General features: G+C 48.0%; 3 protein-coding genes across 3 annotated transcripts; 2 read left to right on the plus strand and 1 right to left on the minus strand.

Annotated features, from left to right (window-relative positions):
• Positions 1–313: 313 nt before the first annotated feature.
• LOC6617340 (TBC1 domain family member 23) lies at positions 314–3,398 on the plus strand. Its single transcript, XM_002041629.2, has 3 exons — positions 314–508; positions 815–2,177; positions 2,267–3,398. The coding sequence occupies exons 1-3, from the start codon at positions 492–494 to the stop codon at positions 2,954–2,956; spliced, it is 2,070 nt and encodes a 689-aa protein (XP_002041665.2). The 5' UTR covers positions 314–491; the 3' UTR covers positions 2,957–3,398.
• Positions 3,331–5,117, minus strand: LOC6617341. The gene has a single exon (XM_002041630.2). The coding sequence runs from the start codon at positions 5,072–5,074 to the stop codon at positions 3,491–3,493; it is 1,584 nt and encodes a 527-aa protein (XP_002041666.2). The 5' UTR covers positions 5,075–5,117; the 3' UTR covers positions 3,331–3,490.
• A 580-nt stretch (positions 5,118–5,697) lies between these two features.
• LOC6617342 lies at positions 5,698–11,824 on the plus strand. The gene is made up of 5 exons (XM_002041631.2): positions 5,698–6,040; positions 9,427–9,864; positions 9,936–10,197; positions 10,302–10,582; positions 10,644–11,824. Exons 1-5 carry the CDS (start codon positions 5,860–5,862, stop codon positions 10,766–10,768), a joined length of 1,287 nt encoding a protein of 428 aa, XP_002041667.1. The 5' UTR covers positions 5,698–5,859; the 3' UTR covers positions 10,769–11,824.
• Positions 11,825–15,114: the final 3,290 nt, after the last annotated feature.

Below are 15,114 nucleotides of genomic sequence, written 5' to 3' on the forward strand. Positions count from 1 at the left end.
CGATAGGATAGAAAGCGTTATGCATTTCAAATTTGTTAAAATGAACAACCTAAAATGTTCTGTTCCCTTTTGATACCTGTAATTTGAAAGTAATATAGATAGTTTGCTTAGATTATGTATAACAATATATCTTAAATTCATTTTCTAATTTATTTCAATTTTTAACATGCTGACAAGTATCAGTTATTATAAGTTTGTAAGAATTTTGAACGATTTATTATAAATATCTTAATTCAATTGTATTGTACGTTCATATGCACACTGCCATCTCTAACGTGTGCCGTGGCAAACGTAAGCACCTCCCATCGCTATAAACGTAACCATCATAACGTAACCAAAATTCGATCAAAATAAATCAGGAAATTCACAAAAATCATTATTCGCACCTGGAACAGAAAGAAAATGCACCAGCCTGGCCTTCTGCAGCTGAATAGATTGCACTAAGGCAGCATTTCGAATCCGAAACGTAGGAACTAGCCCTCAGCGAAATCATGGAGGAGAATATGTGGTAAATAATAAACAGTGGGTTGGGGCTACGTCAACAACTAAGATTGGTCAGAGAATCTAGAGCTACAGCTCTAGCATCTCATTTTCTTTGGCATCCATCGCCTTTGGCTTTCTCGAACAGACCACCATTTGTTTCGCTGATTGAGTCAGCAGCCCGGTGCTTGGTCAGCGAGACGCGGAGCACCTGGGGGTGTGGGTGCTCCGCCTTATCAGCAGCTGGTTATTTAGACACGTTGACGTACCCTGCACCCGTAGCATGAACAGAACAAGCAACTGATTGTGATGGACACCCCTCTCTTGTATGCAGGATCATCGAGCTGGAGTCGGCACTGCTGGACGACTGCAATGTCAACGACATCTACGGCATATGCCAGGGTAAGGCTCTGCCGGAGGCACTGCGTCCGGACGTGTGGCAAGTGTGCCTGGATGTGCGCCACAAATCGGATCAAATGTCGCTCTTCAACGAGATCTACGACCTGCCCTTCCAGAGCCAGCTGCGCGAGGATTGCCAGCGGCACGTCGATCGCATGGGTAACGACGAGGAGGACAAGGTCTCGGTGGTATCCGACCTCGAGTCCATCATCACTTTCTACTGCAAGAACAGAAACCTTCAGTATGAGCCGGACAACGGATGGATTGAACTGCTGCTCCCGCTGTTCGCCCTGAAGCTGAATCGCTCCGACACATTCAACCTGTTCGAGTCCATACGGGACACGTACATACCCAAGGGTTGCCGGCCCAAGGGCAATGTCTTTCATGTCTTCCGACTGCTCCTGCTATATCACGATCCGGAGCTGTGCACGCTGCTGGACACCAAGAAGATCACGCCCGACTTGTACTCGCTGACCTGGTTCCAGTCGCTTTTCGCCTCCTGCAGCAGTCTGTCAGTGATCATTGCCATGTGGGACCTGTACTTCCAGAACGCCGATCCCTTCATGGTCTTCTTCCTGGCGCTAATAATCTTGATCAACGGCAGGGAGCAGATCCTGCAGATGAGGAGCTCGTCCAAGGAGGAGATCATCAAGTTCCTGGGCCTTATGCCGTGCGCCTTGGAGTTCGACGACGTCCCCGACTTTTGCTCCCTGGCGCAGTACTATGCGCTGAAGACACCAACTTCATTCAAGACGGACTATCTGAAGGCGCTGTACGGCAAGCAGAATGATACACCGCGCAGCCAGGAGGAGGCAAACAAGGTGTCACAGGCCCTGTGCCTGCCCGTCTCCGTTTACGAGCTGGTAGAGAACTCGGCCACGGAGTTCCCTGTGCCGGATGCAGTGCGTTTCTTTCTCGTTGACTGCCGCCCGGCCGAGCAATACAACGCCGGCCACCTGTCGACGGCATTCCACCTGGACTGCAACCTTATGCTCCAGGAACCTGTCGCCTTTGCCACTGCTGTCCAGGGCCTCCTGACCGCCCAGCGGCAGGCCATCGAGGCCAACTCGAACGCCGGCGGCGAGCATCTGTGCTTCATGGGCAGCGGTCGTGTCGAAGAGGACCAGTACACACACATGGTGGTGGCCTCGTTCCTGCAGAAGAACACCCACTACGTGTCGCTGCTGACCGGTGGCTACACGTCCATCCACGACTACTTCGGCGATCACATGGCCGATTGCCTGGAGGATCACAATGTGCGCAAGTGCCTCGTCTGCCAGGAGCACAACGTGCAGCAGGTAAGACATCGATAACTCCGGAAATGTACAACTCTTGATACTTTGAATCGAATGAACTTACTTATAATCTCTCGATTCCGCTCCTGCAGACTAAATCAACGCCGCTTAAGACTTCAACGCCATCCTCTACCGACCTATTCAGCAAGTTCTCCGCCGCCATGAAGTCAAAGTCTGCCGAGGTCAAGGGCAAACTACTGGACATTATCGTGAATCCCAGTGCAAACGGCGGAGCCACGGCCAGCGGCTCCAATGGTGTGCCATCGGCGCCAGTGCAAGAGCGTCATGTTAGTGCGAAGGAGCGGAACGGCAAGCGCTACCGCAACGTGGCACCTGTGTTCAGCATCGACGATGAGAACGAGGATGCCTTGGACGGAGCTGGGGAGCGGGATGAGCCACCGCTGACCGGCGACGGAAAGGAGATAGTGAATCTGAACCAGTACTTCAAGACGGCGGACATCATCAACGCCTTCAAGTGCCAGGAGGTGCACATGAGCGGCTACATGTACGACAGTCACTTGATCATCACGCCCGGGCAACTGGTGGTGCTGCGGGAACTGGGACGCGGACAGGCGCAGATAATGGTGCGTCGCCCGCTGGCCAGCATCGTGAAGATCACGGCCAAGAAGCGACACCGCGACCTCATCACGTTCAAGTACGGATTCCCCGATGGCGACGGCCTGCTCATAACCGACATGGACCGCTTCCTCATCCCAAATGCGGCCGAGGTTACGGCACTGATTTCAAGGCTCATCGTGCAGGTGCTGGACGACGCCAAGTAGGCTAAACCGGACATCCTCCGCATGCTTTCCTTGTTTCCGCCTTCCCGCATCAAGCTTTATTTCATGAACGGCCACTGATGAAAAATCAGAGACACAAAGTGCAATGCGCCGCTGCGAGCGGTGTAATAGTTTGTAATTGGCATTGTTTTCCTTGTATTAGCTGAAATAGTATAGTTCTTATTGTAAACGAAGCCCTGGCTGCAATTGTAACATAGTGCACTCGGTGCAGAGACCGGATTTGAGGAACCAGAAAATAGGCGAACGTAGTCGCGGATCACACGCCCATCCCCAGCATGCCACGCCCCCGCCCCGATTTTCTAAATTTCTAAGTGCGAAGAAGGAACCCTTACCGAAGCCCTGAGACTTACAACGTGTACATGAAGAGAGTAACTAATATTTATTGCAATCAAACCAAACAAATAAAACTGTATTATAATCGACACAAGAACTTGTTAACAAAACTTAGCTCTCTTTGCAATTTCTTCGGAACGTAAAAGATGAACCTATGCCCACGCAGCCTTCTCTCCGGATTTTCTAGGTTTCCTGTTTTTCCAGCAGGGGAAGATTGCAGGTTCTGGGGCGATTCTGTGGATCCTGGAGACCATTGACTTCGTTGACTGGACTTTGAGCCTGCGCCAGTTGCTTGCTCCGATGGGTGCGATATAACCAGGTCGCCGAAGCCAGTAAGGCGACCAGCAATATGGCTGGGCACACAGCTATGACCACCATTGGAAAATCTCGAACAGCTTCCGGCTTTTTCTGATTCAGCTCCAGTTGGCCCACGATCGCCAGGAGTTGATTAAATGATTCCAAGCTCACGGATTCCCGTGAAGATTTTGAGTCCTTCTGCAGCGCTGCGTAACCTCTTTTCGAAGGAACATTTTTCCGGGGTTGTCCATGGAGGGTGACAGCTGGACTGCGCACGGCACAGTCACTTTGAATGCTCAGGATTCCACTGCCATTTATCTGGAGCTCCTGCCTCTCACCAGAGCACACTCCTATTAAGGTTAGCTCCTTGGTAAGGGCCACCATCCAGGAGTTCGGTGCCACCATCTGTGTCCACAGACTCTTCTCCTCCACTTGACGCAAGGTGCAGACTGCGGAAGACTGGTTTCGTATGGCCGCCAGGGAGCAGCCAAAACTGTCATCGCCAGTCCCGTAGATAATGTGGTTGTGCCTGCAAACGAACCTTTCTTCGCCCAACTTGATGCAGTCGTCCAAGTTCTGCAGCGGAAAATAACTGTCCAGGTGATCGTTGATGCCCACATAAGGTGTTTCGGTTTCCACCAGTTGGATTACGCCATTGTTTAACCGTGGAATGGGCGTCAATCGGTAGATATTAAACTTCTCCGCATCGAGCAAGGGCACTGTGATTTGGAACTCCCATTGGTTGCCCCGCTGCCGAGGAACAACGGAGGCGAGCAGGTAAATATTCCGGAATCCACTCCGTGAAAAATAACCCACAATTGGCGGCATCTTCGCTTGCAGCTGTTTGATTGAAAGGACAAGAGGACTAAGCTTTCCCTGGTGGGCAGAGATTATGGCTTCAGTTATGGCATTCTGGGCACTTTTTAGTCTGTTGCCCATAAGGTATAGATACGGCTTCATCATAACGAGGTTTCCAAGTACATAAGCCTCGTGAACGGGTTGTTCAAGGCTTACATTTATAACATTAATGGAGCTGTCAATGCAGGATGTTGCCATCCTAAGCTCGTTGCCCACGTCCTCTTCTGCCGAAGGAAGTCGTCCGGCCCTCCAGTGCAACGCGTTCTCCAAGTCCATTAGTCCATCGTGAAGAATACTCTCCGCAAACTTTGTAATGTTCATAATTTCTGGACAACTATTGCTTTGCCTTTCGCACTCATCGACCACATCCTTGTAGAAACCATCGAATGCAATTATTGCCGGATAAAGCGACTCCAAGTTGAAGCTGGCACACAACTCCCAATCTTTGGAGGCTAGCGACGCCTGACCGCAGTACTCCACGAAGGTGCCCAGACTGTTGTTGAATCCCCGCATCGCCATCGGACCTCCGATCGCCTCCCGACCAACTGGGCTTCCATGGGAGAGCGCTACCAGCCAGGGGACGAGGATGAATCCCAAACCAATCGCTTTCATCTTTCGCTTCTACAGGTGCTCGTTGCCCAGAGTTCCGCGCTAAACTGAAGGTGAGCTCCTGAGAATCGAGTAGCAAGCGGAGGTAGTGCATGTCCATATGTATGTATAATGGCTGATATAGCAAAATGATCGGATCAACGTGCGCAATATCAGTTTTGAAATTTTTGCAAGTCCAGCAGTTAGCCAGAGTGGCTTTCGTGTCATGGGTTAACTCAGTCACTTGGAGTTATACATGAAACATAAGCTCCACAATTATTATACATTTTACACTAGTCGAGTGCATTGAGTACTAATATATTGAATTTACATAACAACCAGTGTCATAGCGGCATACCCCCAGCACCAGAGGCCCACCGATGCGACCTGGCAGTAACGCAGCTCTGTGCAGATCCGGCGCCGGCGCAATGGAGGATTGGCTCGCTGCCTCGCCAGGGAAGTACGTAAGCAGGCTCCTCCGAGCTCCGCGGTCTTTATCAATGAGAGTGACGTAGGTTGTGTGCAGACCCGACGTGATTCGGTCGGCGGGTGGAGGAGGTGGGTGGCACTTCAATGGTCTGCAAGCCAACGGCCAACGGCACGGAATCGGGGCAATACGTTAAAAACTGTTGCACTGCGTCGCTGGGACGTCAGTTCATTCAGAACAGTCGAAGTGCGCAGACCACTGGGAGCGAAACACCGGGAGAAACCAGGCCAGGAGTCGAAGTCGACCTCCCACCTCCAGCCAGATCCGAATCCTATTTGGGACACCACCAGCCAGTGCAAGTGAAGTGCCGCTCGCCGTAAACATGCCACGCATCTCGTTGCCCGGCAGTAGCCTGATGCTAGTCCTGGCACTGATCCTGTGCCTCAGCCCTCCCAGCCGGGCGGTGCCCGCCTCCGTGCTCGCCCAGGACACGGAGCTCTCCACCAGCGCCAACCACAAGCTCCAGCAGCAGCAACAGCAGCAGCAGCAACAGCCGGCCGCAGGTGAGTGCCAAAGTTCAGTCCAGGTGGAGCAGCAGCTCCGCCCACGCCCATTCTTAAGGCTAAAGGTCACTGGGAAAATGCGAGTTTTTGAGAAGTGCCCGGCCCGAGGAGACTGTGCTCCAGCCAGCTCGTCGTCTGCGTGGGTGGGTTGCTGGCTTTCTGGGGGTCGGGCATCCGCTCGAGTGGCTCCATTCGGAGCTCATCTCGCTTAGCATTTTCCATTTCCCATTTACCGCTCGTCGTTCGCTGTTTCTGCCAGGAAATTGCGTAGGTGTTTTGCGCCAGGACGACAGCTGTCGTCCTTTTGAATGCCCCGCTCCTTGAGCGATTTACAAATTTCCATCCTGCGCTTGTTTTTCTTGCACTGGCTTAGTGAATCATTACTGTGCCTGCACAGCGAGAAAACAACCAAACTGTGTCGCGAATGATTCTATCAAATAAAAAAAGGATTAAGTCTTAAAATTTAAGTTTCAAAAATAAATTATACAAATTATATATATATGCATACATATATATATAATAATGAAATTTCTGCCAAAAAGCACAATGTTGCCTTTTTTCAACATCTCGAAAGTAACATATGGTGTACCGAATATACAACTCCACGATTTCTCGCAGTGCAGTTACACTGCTCATATATGTAGCTCAGCGCTTACCAACACAGGCACATGGGAACCTACAGCGCAGTTAAACAACGCGTAGGCGTTCGCCACACAAAATGGCGGCCAGCCTCCTTTGTGAGCGTGTGTGCGTGAGTTCGTGTGTGTGTGTGAGTGGGGGCCTTCACGCTGTTAAAGTGTGCGTACGTGCGCGCGATTTCATTTCTATTTTTAGAAAGCGAGTTAGGCGAAAGTTTTCAGCCCCTTCTGCTCCCCCAGCGCCTCCTGCGCTTTCTGCTCGCCTGGCGCCGTTCGCCTAGCATCGCCTCTCGCCATCGCCATTCACCACATCTTGGGAGCAAGTGCCGCCCAGTGCCGCCCACTTTCACCGCAGCATTGAGCCCTTAAGCAGGCAGCCAGCTCAAGCTGTTAAGCCTTTCAGATCCATTCCGAGTATGAAAACGCGTCCGTGTGTGCAACACGTTCGTTAGCGGCCCAAACCGCAGCAAATATGGCCAAAAGGAGCGGCGCTTTGGTCAGATGTCAGTCGCCAAAAGCCAAAAGCGGCAGCCACATCAAAATGTAAAGGGCAGATTCCCCGAAAAGGGGAAACCTGTGATTGGGGTGGACAAGTTAAAATTTAAATTTAAATTTCCAATCTTGCGTTGTTCTAATGAAAGTTGATAGATACTAAATATGCCTTTGGGCTAGAAACAAATCTCTGGGGATTAGAATACACTGCTTCAGTATTCAGAGTCCTTCAGGGAAGGACGAGCGATAAGCTCTCCATCGCATTTTCCGTAGCATACTTCCACGCACTCCGCACTTCGTGGCACCACTAACAGATTTTTGCCCCAGCACAGTTCGCCCTAAATAGATTTATTAAGCTCCAGAGTGGGCGGAGTGGCGGCCCCCCGACGTGTTTACAGAGCCACATATGGCAACCTAATGACAAAGGCAAACAGGCTGTCGCCGCCGAGTGTCCAGCTGTCGGGAGTGCTCTTCACTCCTCGAAATGCAAAGTGAGAACAGGGTCCACCCCAGCGATTAATCCACGCAGCAGCAGTCAAGTGGGCGCATTAAATATTTATGAGAGCAGTGCCTTTCCCTCCTTCGCCTGGCGATGAAGTTGTCAGGTGGCAAGGGGGGAGCATCCCAGTTGGCACACCCAATCCCGAAACCACAGGCTCCCTGCGCTTGACAAATTTTTCCATATGCCGCGGCTATTAAGTTATTTCTGTGCGGGGCCAAAAGAAACGCCCAAGGACTTGGCCGTGGCGTTAATTGTGTTCATGTCCATGTCCATGTTCATGTCGCGCTGTCTGTGGTGGCCCGACTTTTCGAACAGCTGCTGCTGGCCAAGAGCCACCCACCAGCCCCCAATCTCTGCGCATGTGTGTGTGGGGAACAAACAACTTGTTGATACTTTCGCAGTTCAGTGAACAGCCTGGCTAAGTGAAGGGAAGGGAATGGAGGCGCTGGGAGGGGAGGAGCAGAGGCCGAAGACGACGTCAGCCAACGTCAGAGCCTGCCAGCTTTTTACTCATTTATTTATTCAAGTACCCCACCCGGGAGCACCCACTCCCACTCGCTGATGGACATCCGAGAGCAGGACATTTGCCACACATAAACATATTCGAGGCGGGGGCGTGGGTGGCGTCATGGTGGCGTCATGGTGGCGAAACACGAGCGCATTGTGGGCATTAAATGACTGCGAATACGGAGAAGCGTTTAGCCAGCGGGTTTCAGGAACTGGCGGCTGGCCAAGGACTCCGGGGAATAGCGAACTGGGTTACGGGCAATCCATAAAGTGTGTCCACATTCAGAGAATGTGGAATTTTACAGCCCGACTAGAGTTGCGCCAGGGAACGTACTGTTTCTCAGAAGAAACTTATGTTTCCACGCAACCTGTTAGTCATCCCTTTGAATATAATCATATCGAAATAGCTTTCAAAGTTATCTAAATAACTCGTTTTAGTTACGATACTAAAGTTAGTAAGTACAAACTTCGGAACATTCATTTCCCATTCGATGCGAACCGCTAGTCATTTTATGGGACCCCATTTCCTGACACCCTAATAACACATTAATCATTGGGGTCGTATAAATCATGGCTATTCGGGTATCTACTCCACTCCACTCCACTCTATATGCGATATCTCAGTTCCAATAATCATGGAGATAAGCTATAGATACTGGTATGGATATTCGCAGAGACCTGCGAAATACCTCATCCAAGTCCACTGCAGGGGAGTGGAACGAGTTTGGCTGGTCCATCTGAACTCGGGATTGCATGGCAGTTGGAATATCGCCATGCCCATGAGGAGGACGCGTGGCAGGTGCTAACTGAATCCTAATTGGCGGCGGCCAGCGCTCGATTAAAGATATCAACCGATCCGAGATATTAAAGCCCGTCCCATTAGCGGACCAACTGTTGCGCAAAGACCCCTTTTCGATTGGATGCCAGTGGGGCGGCGGCAATGCGATTAGGATAAATAAGGTCAGTCCTCCTCCTCTGGGGACTACATCGGGGATTAAGTGGACATAAAGCCGGCTGTCAGGGCGCTAAAAGCAATTAGCCCAGACCGAGAAATATGCTCGGGCGTATAAAACAATTATGGTACTAATTGGTTTTGCGGTCACTTCTCGGCTGCGGGGATGCGAATTTATTGAATCAGCCCCGGGTAAATGGTAAATGGCAAGTGGGAAATGGCAAGTTGCAAATGGAAAATTCGAGTGGCCCGGACAGAGCAGCCGGCGTTACCCATTCCCCATCTCGTTCACCAGCCAAACGCTCCGAGGAGGCGAGTGCCGTGCCCACGGCGGACAAGAAGTCGAGTCCGGAAATTGTGCCCGCTTCCTTCAGCAACGCTCCGTCGGCCCGGAACAGCCCAGTTCCGGTCTCCAGCCAGCAGCAGCAGGTGCCGTCCGGAGTCTACGCCCTGCCCTCCAACGAGGAGATCCTGGCCGCCGTGGCCGCCGCCGCCCAGAACAGCCAGCAGCAGCTGCAGGAGGAGCCCTCCGCCCTGGAGGAGGAGGTGGCCAGCTCCACGATGCGCAAGCGGGGCATCAACTACGAGTACAACCCGTACTCCGTGGCCTCCAGCGACTACGGCAGCGATGTACCCAGTGGCGTCTGGGCCGACGACTACGAGGCCGCCGTGCCCGTCAGCTATGGCGAGCGGGATCTCCAGGAGATCGATGACTACGTGCCAGAGCGAAGAGGTGCGTCCAAGAACATGCCACATCTATTGCTAACTAACTTGAATATATTGCATGCCAAACTGAATTTCCAGTGAGTGGCTCGAGTGCGCGGAACAAGGCCTACGACAATCTGCAGAATCTCCTGAACGCCGAGGCCTACCTGGAGAGCATTCCCCTCTCGGTGCCGCTGACCTATGCCAATCGGAACTACAACCTGGATGACCGCAACAAGCGGGGCATCTACTACAACCTGGCCACTCCCGGCGGCAATGGGGCGAGCAGCCTGGGCAGTGGAAGTGGCTACAACGGCGAGGGTATCAACCTCAACAAATACCGACGATTCAACGACATGCGGTGAGTTGGTGTGCCTATTCAAAGCAACACGGCGTATGCGTGATATTTCATATATATATATAAACTATTACTAAGGGGTAACCTTATTTGTTCTCCAATCCCAGACTGAAACGCGACACCCAGCTGAACCCCGCCGACATGCTGGCCCTGGTTGCCCTGGTGGAGGCCGGAGAACGGGCGCGCAAGGAGGGCGATGCGGAGAGCTCCGGACCGGTGCCCATGATCGCCTCCGATGACCTGGACTACGCGCCCGCCGGCAGCTGGTTCGACGTGCCCGTGCAGGCGGACTACTACGGCGCCGGAGTGCCGCTGGACAACCAGAACCAGGCGATGCCCAAGTACGAGTACGTGCCGCGTCAGCACAAGTACAGCGGAGTCAATAGCCGTGAGTCCGGATTGGGTGGGCAGCAGGCTCGTGTGCTAATCTAACCTCAATAATCCCGCAGGATTCGGCTCCTCGAAGCAGCGCTACATGGTGGCCAAGAAGAAGCGCTCGGTGAGCCAGAGCCAATTCATGAACGAGCCGGTGGCGGAGCGCGGATCCGGCTACAATGGCGAGAAGTACTTCTAAGGATCCCGCGCGGAGATAGTCTACGTAGCACCTAATGATAGCCACAGGCCCCACGAAGAGTATTTCTCGTTTTTTGAGCATTGAACATATTGATCATAATCCAAGAAAGCAAAAACCAAAATCCAAATTCAATTTCCAATTCAATTATGGTAAAGAGCTAGGTCAACTCGTGTGCAATTTTTGTGTAGAACTTCACTTTAAGAAGCCACTGGCGAGAATTAAACTAATGTGGTGCTTCAGGAACATAATCAATCAGTGTCTAGGATTTTGTCCCACGGAATCCGCACCGAACTAAACCGAATCTATATCTGCGCCACCTAATCCCTGTAAGAAATCGGTGTCTATGTACAACTACTGCAATCTGGAATCCAGCGGAACGCAACTTGTATCTGTATCTACTTGTGTAATACTTATCGAACTAGAGGCTTCCCGACTAGTACAAAACGAGAGGAGAACGTCAACTATGAATATGAATATATATGAATATACCTATACCTATATCAATCCTAATCGAGCTCAGAAGCAACTAAACTCCTCTAACCGCTTTAATTTAATCTAAACTTGTACTAACTAAAGCCAAATCCAAGTATTTTGAATGCCATCACATTCCGAACTACACTTTTTATGGATCCCCGCCGACTTGGGGACAAACGATCTGACAATTGATGAGAATTTTAATCGTATTTAGCGAGTATCGCAGCTAATATGTTGGTAAATTATATATATATAACTATACGTATACAATATGCAAACAATTTGTCGAAAATTTTGTTAAGAAATGGCTCAGGGCATAAATATTTTAAATATTCTATGCCGACGACGGATAGGCGTATCTTTAATTTGAATAAAATTGTCTGACTGTTTTCGGTAATAATCAAATATACATACATATGTGTACTATGAATATGGTAAAATAAATTATACTATACAGACTTAAATAAAATAGCGTATATATATATGTGTGTGTGTGTATACAATACAATGCAGATTATATATATAAACGTATGTAAATGAACACTCAAGTAACCTTAATATTATATATACTTTCACTCTGAATATTTGGCCTTTGATTTGCGCCTTAAGTTCTTGGCGCGAGCTTAGTTTGAAGATACATTTATTTACAAGCAACTGATTTACGATTAATAAATACGTCTTTGGTTTGAAAACCAACCAAAATTTAATGAACGGGGAGTTTTTTGAACTGGAAACCAATTGGCGGTGCTCAATGGCAGAAAATTCAATGAAAGTGGGGGTTTTCCCACCCATTTTGAATCTTGGAAATGTGTCAGTTCGACGCTTACAGCCATCGCCATCAGTTACAATTAGGGGAATTTGTATTTTCAGCTGCGCAGTAACCGCCGCTCAATGAAAAAGTCATAAAAATCATTTTCCACTTCTAGACTTTTGGTTGCCAGCCGCCGAATTGAAGGCGAAAGTTTGAAAGGAAAGTTAACTAATGGGAAATTGGGAGACAATTCAATGAAGACCAATTAACAATCACTAGACTTTTGGGGCCTCGCGAGCGAAGTGTGTGCCAAAAATTAAATAAAAAGCAATTGGCCTTCGCACACGCGTTGACATCCATCGCCATTCGGATGGGTGTCATCATCAATGTTCCATGCGAAGCCCCATTAAAGTGCTGCATGTCCGGAAAATGAGTGGAAAACCAGACAGCCGTGAAGCCGCCATTGTGGCCACTGCAAATGGGGAACCACGTTCTGCTCCGGACGCCAGATGAGGTCCAACTTTGGGCAAACAGAGCTCGAAATGGCCACAAACAATTGAATAGAATGGCCATAAACAGTAAGCCAAATAAACAAAACATCGCTGGGCACCAGATACTCAAATGCTTTTGACACAAGCGGCTCTGCTTTTTATATTATTATTATAATGACTACGGAATGCCCTTCAAAGTAGTTATCAACCTGCATTGGATGCAAGTTGCATGGACACTTTATGTAAGTTCTAAACTAAACTAAATTCAGACTGGGTTGCAAAGTGTGCAAAATGTAATGCCTTTTCTATGCCAAATTGTTGCCATATGGCGGGGAATCTAAATAAGCAAAAAAAAAAGCTTGGAGTGTGTGCAGGAGCATTGGAGCGTGAAGATTCTGGCAGGGATTCGGGGTGGGCATTTGCATATCTCATCAGCAAATGACGAGGAAGACAAACAAGCTGGGCAACGAGGCCGGGAGCAGTCTTTAATGAATACGTTTAGAGTTAATTTCTCACCCTATGAATATGAATTTGAATATAACTAATGTTAACTGCTCACGGGAATAGGAAGCATTTGTTTTAGAGATTCCCCCACGGGCAGCACGATTTCGCACCTCTCATCATGAGATCAATCTGCTGCAGAAGTTTTGAGATTGGCGTTAATTAGACAGCCAAATGGGGAATTCACTTCGATTCATGAAAACTATACAGATGCGGCAATATTTTATAAATATATATATATATATATGATACATTTGATGGGCCATTGGGTCTGGATCGTCTTCCGAAATTTATACTAATTTCATGCACGCGTTTTGCATGTTTAATAACCGCTTTATTTGCTGTAGTATATAAGAACATAATAATAATAATAATAATAATAATGATAATAATATTAATAATAATTATAATATGAATCATAATAATAAGTCAACTAATAAGTAAACTTAGGACCACCCTAATTCCTTAGGACCACCCTAGTAGATCCTTAAGTACACCCTAATCCTAAATATGCGAATTCAGCATGTACGCCTTTAGGGGTCGCACTCGACTCCCATTGGTTATCGAGTATGAACTTCATACATACATATTGCAGAATTTGCTAGTGTCAGCACTTGGCTGTCACAAGAGATCTGCCTGTAGACCACACTAAGATCAGTTATAAATCAGGAATAGATCAGGAATGTACACTTGCTGAATAAAAACCAAATAAAGATAAAATGACCGATTGCGTTTTGAAACTTAATTAACTACATCAGAAGTATTGGAATTCTAATTAACTACATGGCGACCGTGACAAAGGATCGTTATAAGTGGTAGCAGAAGCTAAAGGAAACCGCTTGTGATAATTTTCAACTTCCATCAACAAGCACTGAACGTGAGAGGATCAGCATGCCCGGAATTCGATGCTTATCCACCAAGACGGCGGCAATTGTGAAGAAAAAAAAAAGCGATCTGAGTGAGTAGAGCGTTAGTGTGATGGGAAAAACACAGGGGCGGAGTTCGAAATAATGTAAAAAAGAGAATAGCGCACATAAAGTGGCTATTATATACGAACACTCCACCACCCCAATGGTCGAAAGCTCAAAAACTACAAGCTGAGCTAGACCACTGTGTCGAATATCTTAAGAAAAAAATCCCCACCACACCCGCTCACTCAGAAAAACAAATAAAATCGTTAATAATTAACAAAACTCCAACTCCCAATCCGAAAAGCCTGTCTGTTTTTAAGAAAAGCTGCCCGAACGACTGCGAGGGACCACTGTTCACACCACATTGTGAACATACGTGCAGACATTGCAGCCCCAGCACATAACCCCTAAATGAGGAAATCATCATCAACGTGGTGAGCAGCCCGCTCACTACGTCATCGAAGGAGTGTCAGCGTGCCAACCCCGGCGACGTCCAGCTGATGCAAGGAGGGTCAGAGCGAAGCAAGTAGGAGCTGAAAAATAAAATATTTTTTTTTGTTGCCCTGCGTGGCACACCACCCTCGATGCACTGCGCTGCATATTAATATTACACAAAATATTGTAACATTGAGCGGAACTTTTTCTGCCCGATGAGAAGAATGGCCCGTAAAGCCATACACCAATTAGGTAGAAAAATGTAACTATATTGAAAAAAAAAAAAATCAAAACAACATATTTTTAAAGTAAAATAAACCAAAACCCAAAAATAAAAAAAAAAAAAAAAAAAAAAATATACAAAAATGGGTTGGTTTGGATCTGACGATAGTCAGACAAAAGATAATACGGCCAATGTGGTCAATAACTTAAAAATAGTCGACCATACAGAAGACATTCAGTCACTGTGGTTACTCCTTTTGATCATGACGATCGTAACAGTCGCTCAGTTTATATTAACGCTATATGTTAAGCATAACAAAATAATAAAGAAGCGTTATATAGGCAAAACAGAGAATAGTTTGGACAAAATTTAAAAAAAAAAAAAAAAAAAACACACCCAAAATGTATTTTGAATTAAGATGATCTAACATTTTTATTTTTAATATCAGAAAACTAGAATGAAAAAAAAAAAAAAAAGATTATTGAAGAAACCTTTTTAGGAGAAGCCACAATTTATAAAGTTCGATTGCACAAATAAATCTATATTATTCCTTAAATGGA

Source organism: Drosophila sechellia, chromosome 2L (assembly GCF_004382195.2).
Source record: "Drosophila sechellia strain sech25 chromosome 2L, ASM438219v1, whole genome shotgun sequence".
Classification (NCBI taxonomy): Eukaryota; Metazoa; Arthropoda; class Insecta; order Diptera; family Drosophilidae; genus Drosophila; species Drosophila sechellia.

Coding starts and splice junctions, on each gene's coding strand:
- LOC6617342 (XM_002041631.2), top strand. CDS start 5,860: ATGCCACGCATCTCGTTGCCCGGCAGTAGCCTGATGCTAGTCCTGGCA. Junction 6,041..9,426: donor GCAGCAACAGCCGGCCGCAG/GTGAGTGCCAAA, acceptor CTCGTTCACCAG/CCAAACGCTCCGAGGAGGCG. Junction 9,865..9,935: donor CTACGTGCCAGAGCGAAGAG/GTGCGTCCAAGA, acceptor CTGAATTTCCAG/TGAGTGGCTCGAGTGCGCGG.
- LOC6617341 (XM_002041630.2), bottom strand. CDS start 5,074: ATGAAAGCGATTGGTTTGGGATTCATCCTCGTCCCCTGGCTGGTAGCG.
- LOC6617340 (XM_002041629.2), top strand. Junction 2,178..2,266: donor AGGAGCACAACGTGCAGCAG/GTAAGACATCGA, acceptor CCGCTCCTGCAG/ACTAAATCAACGCCGCTTAA.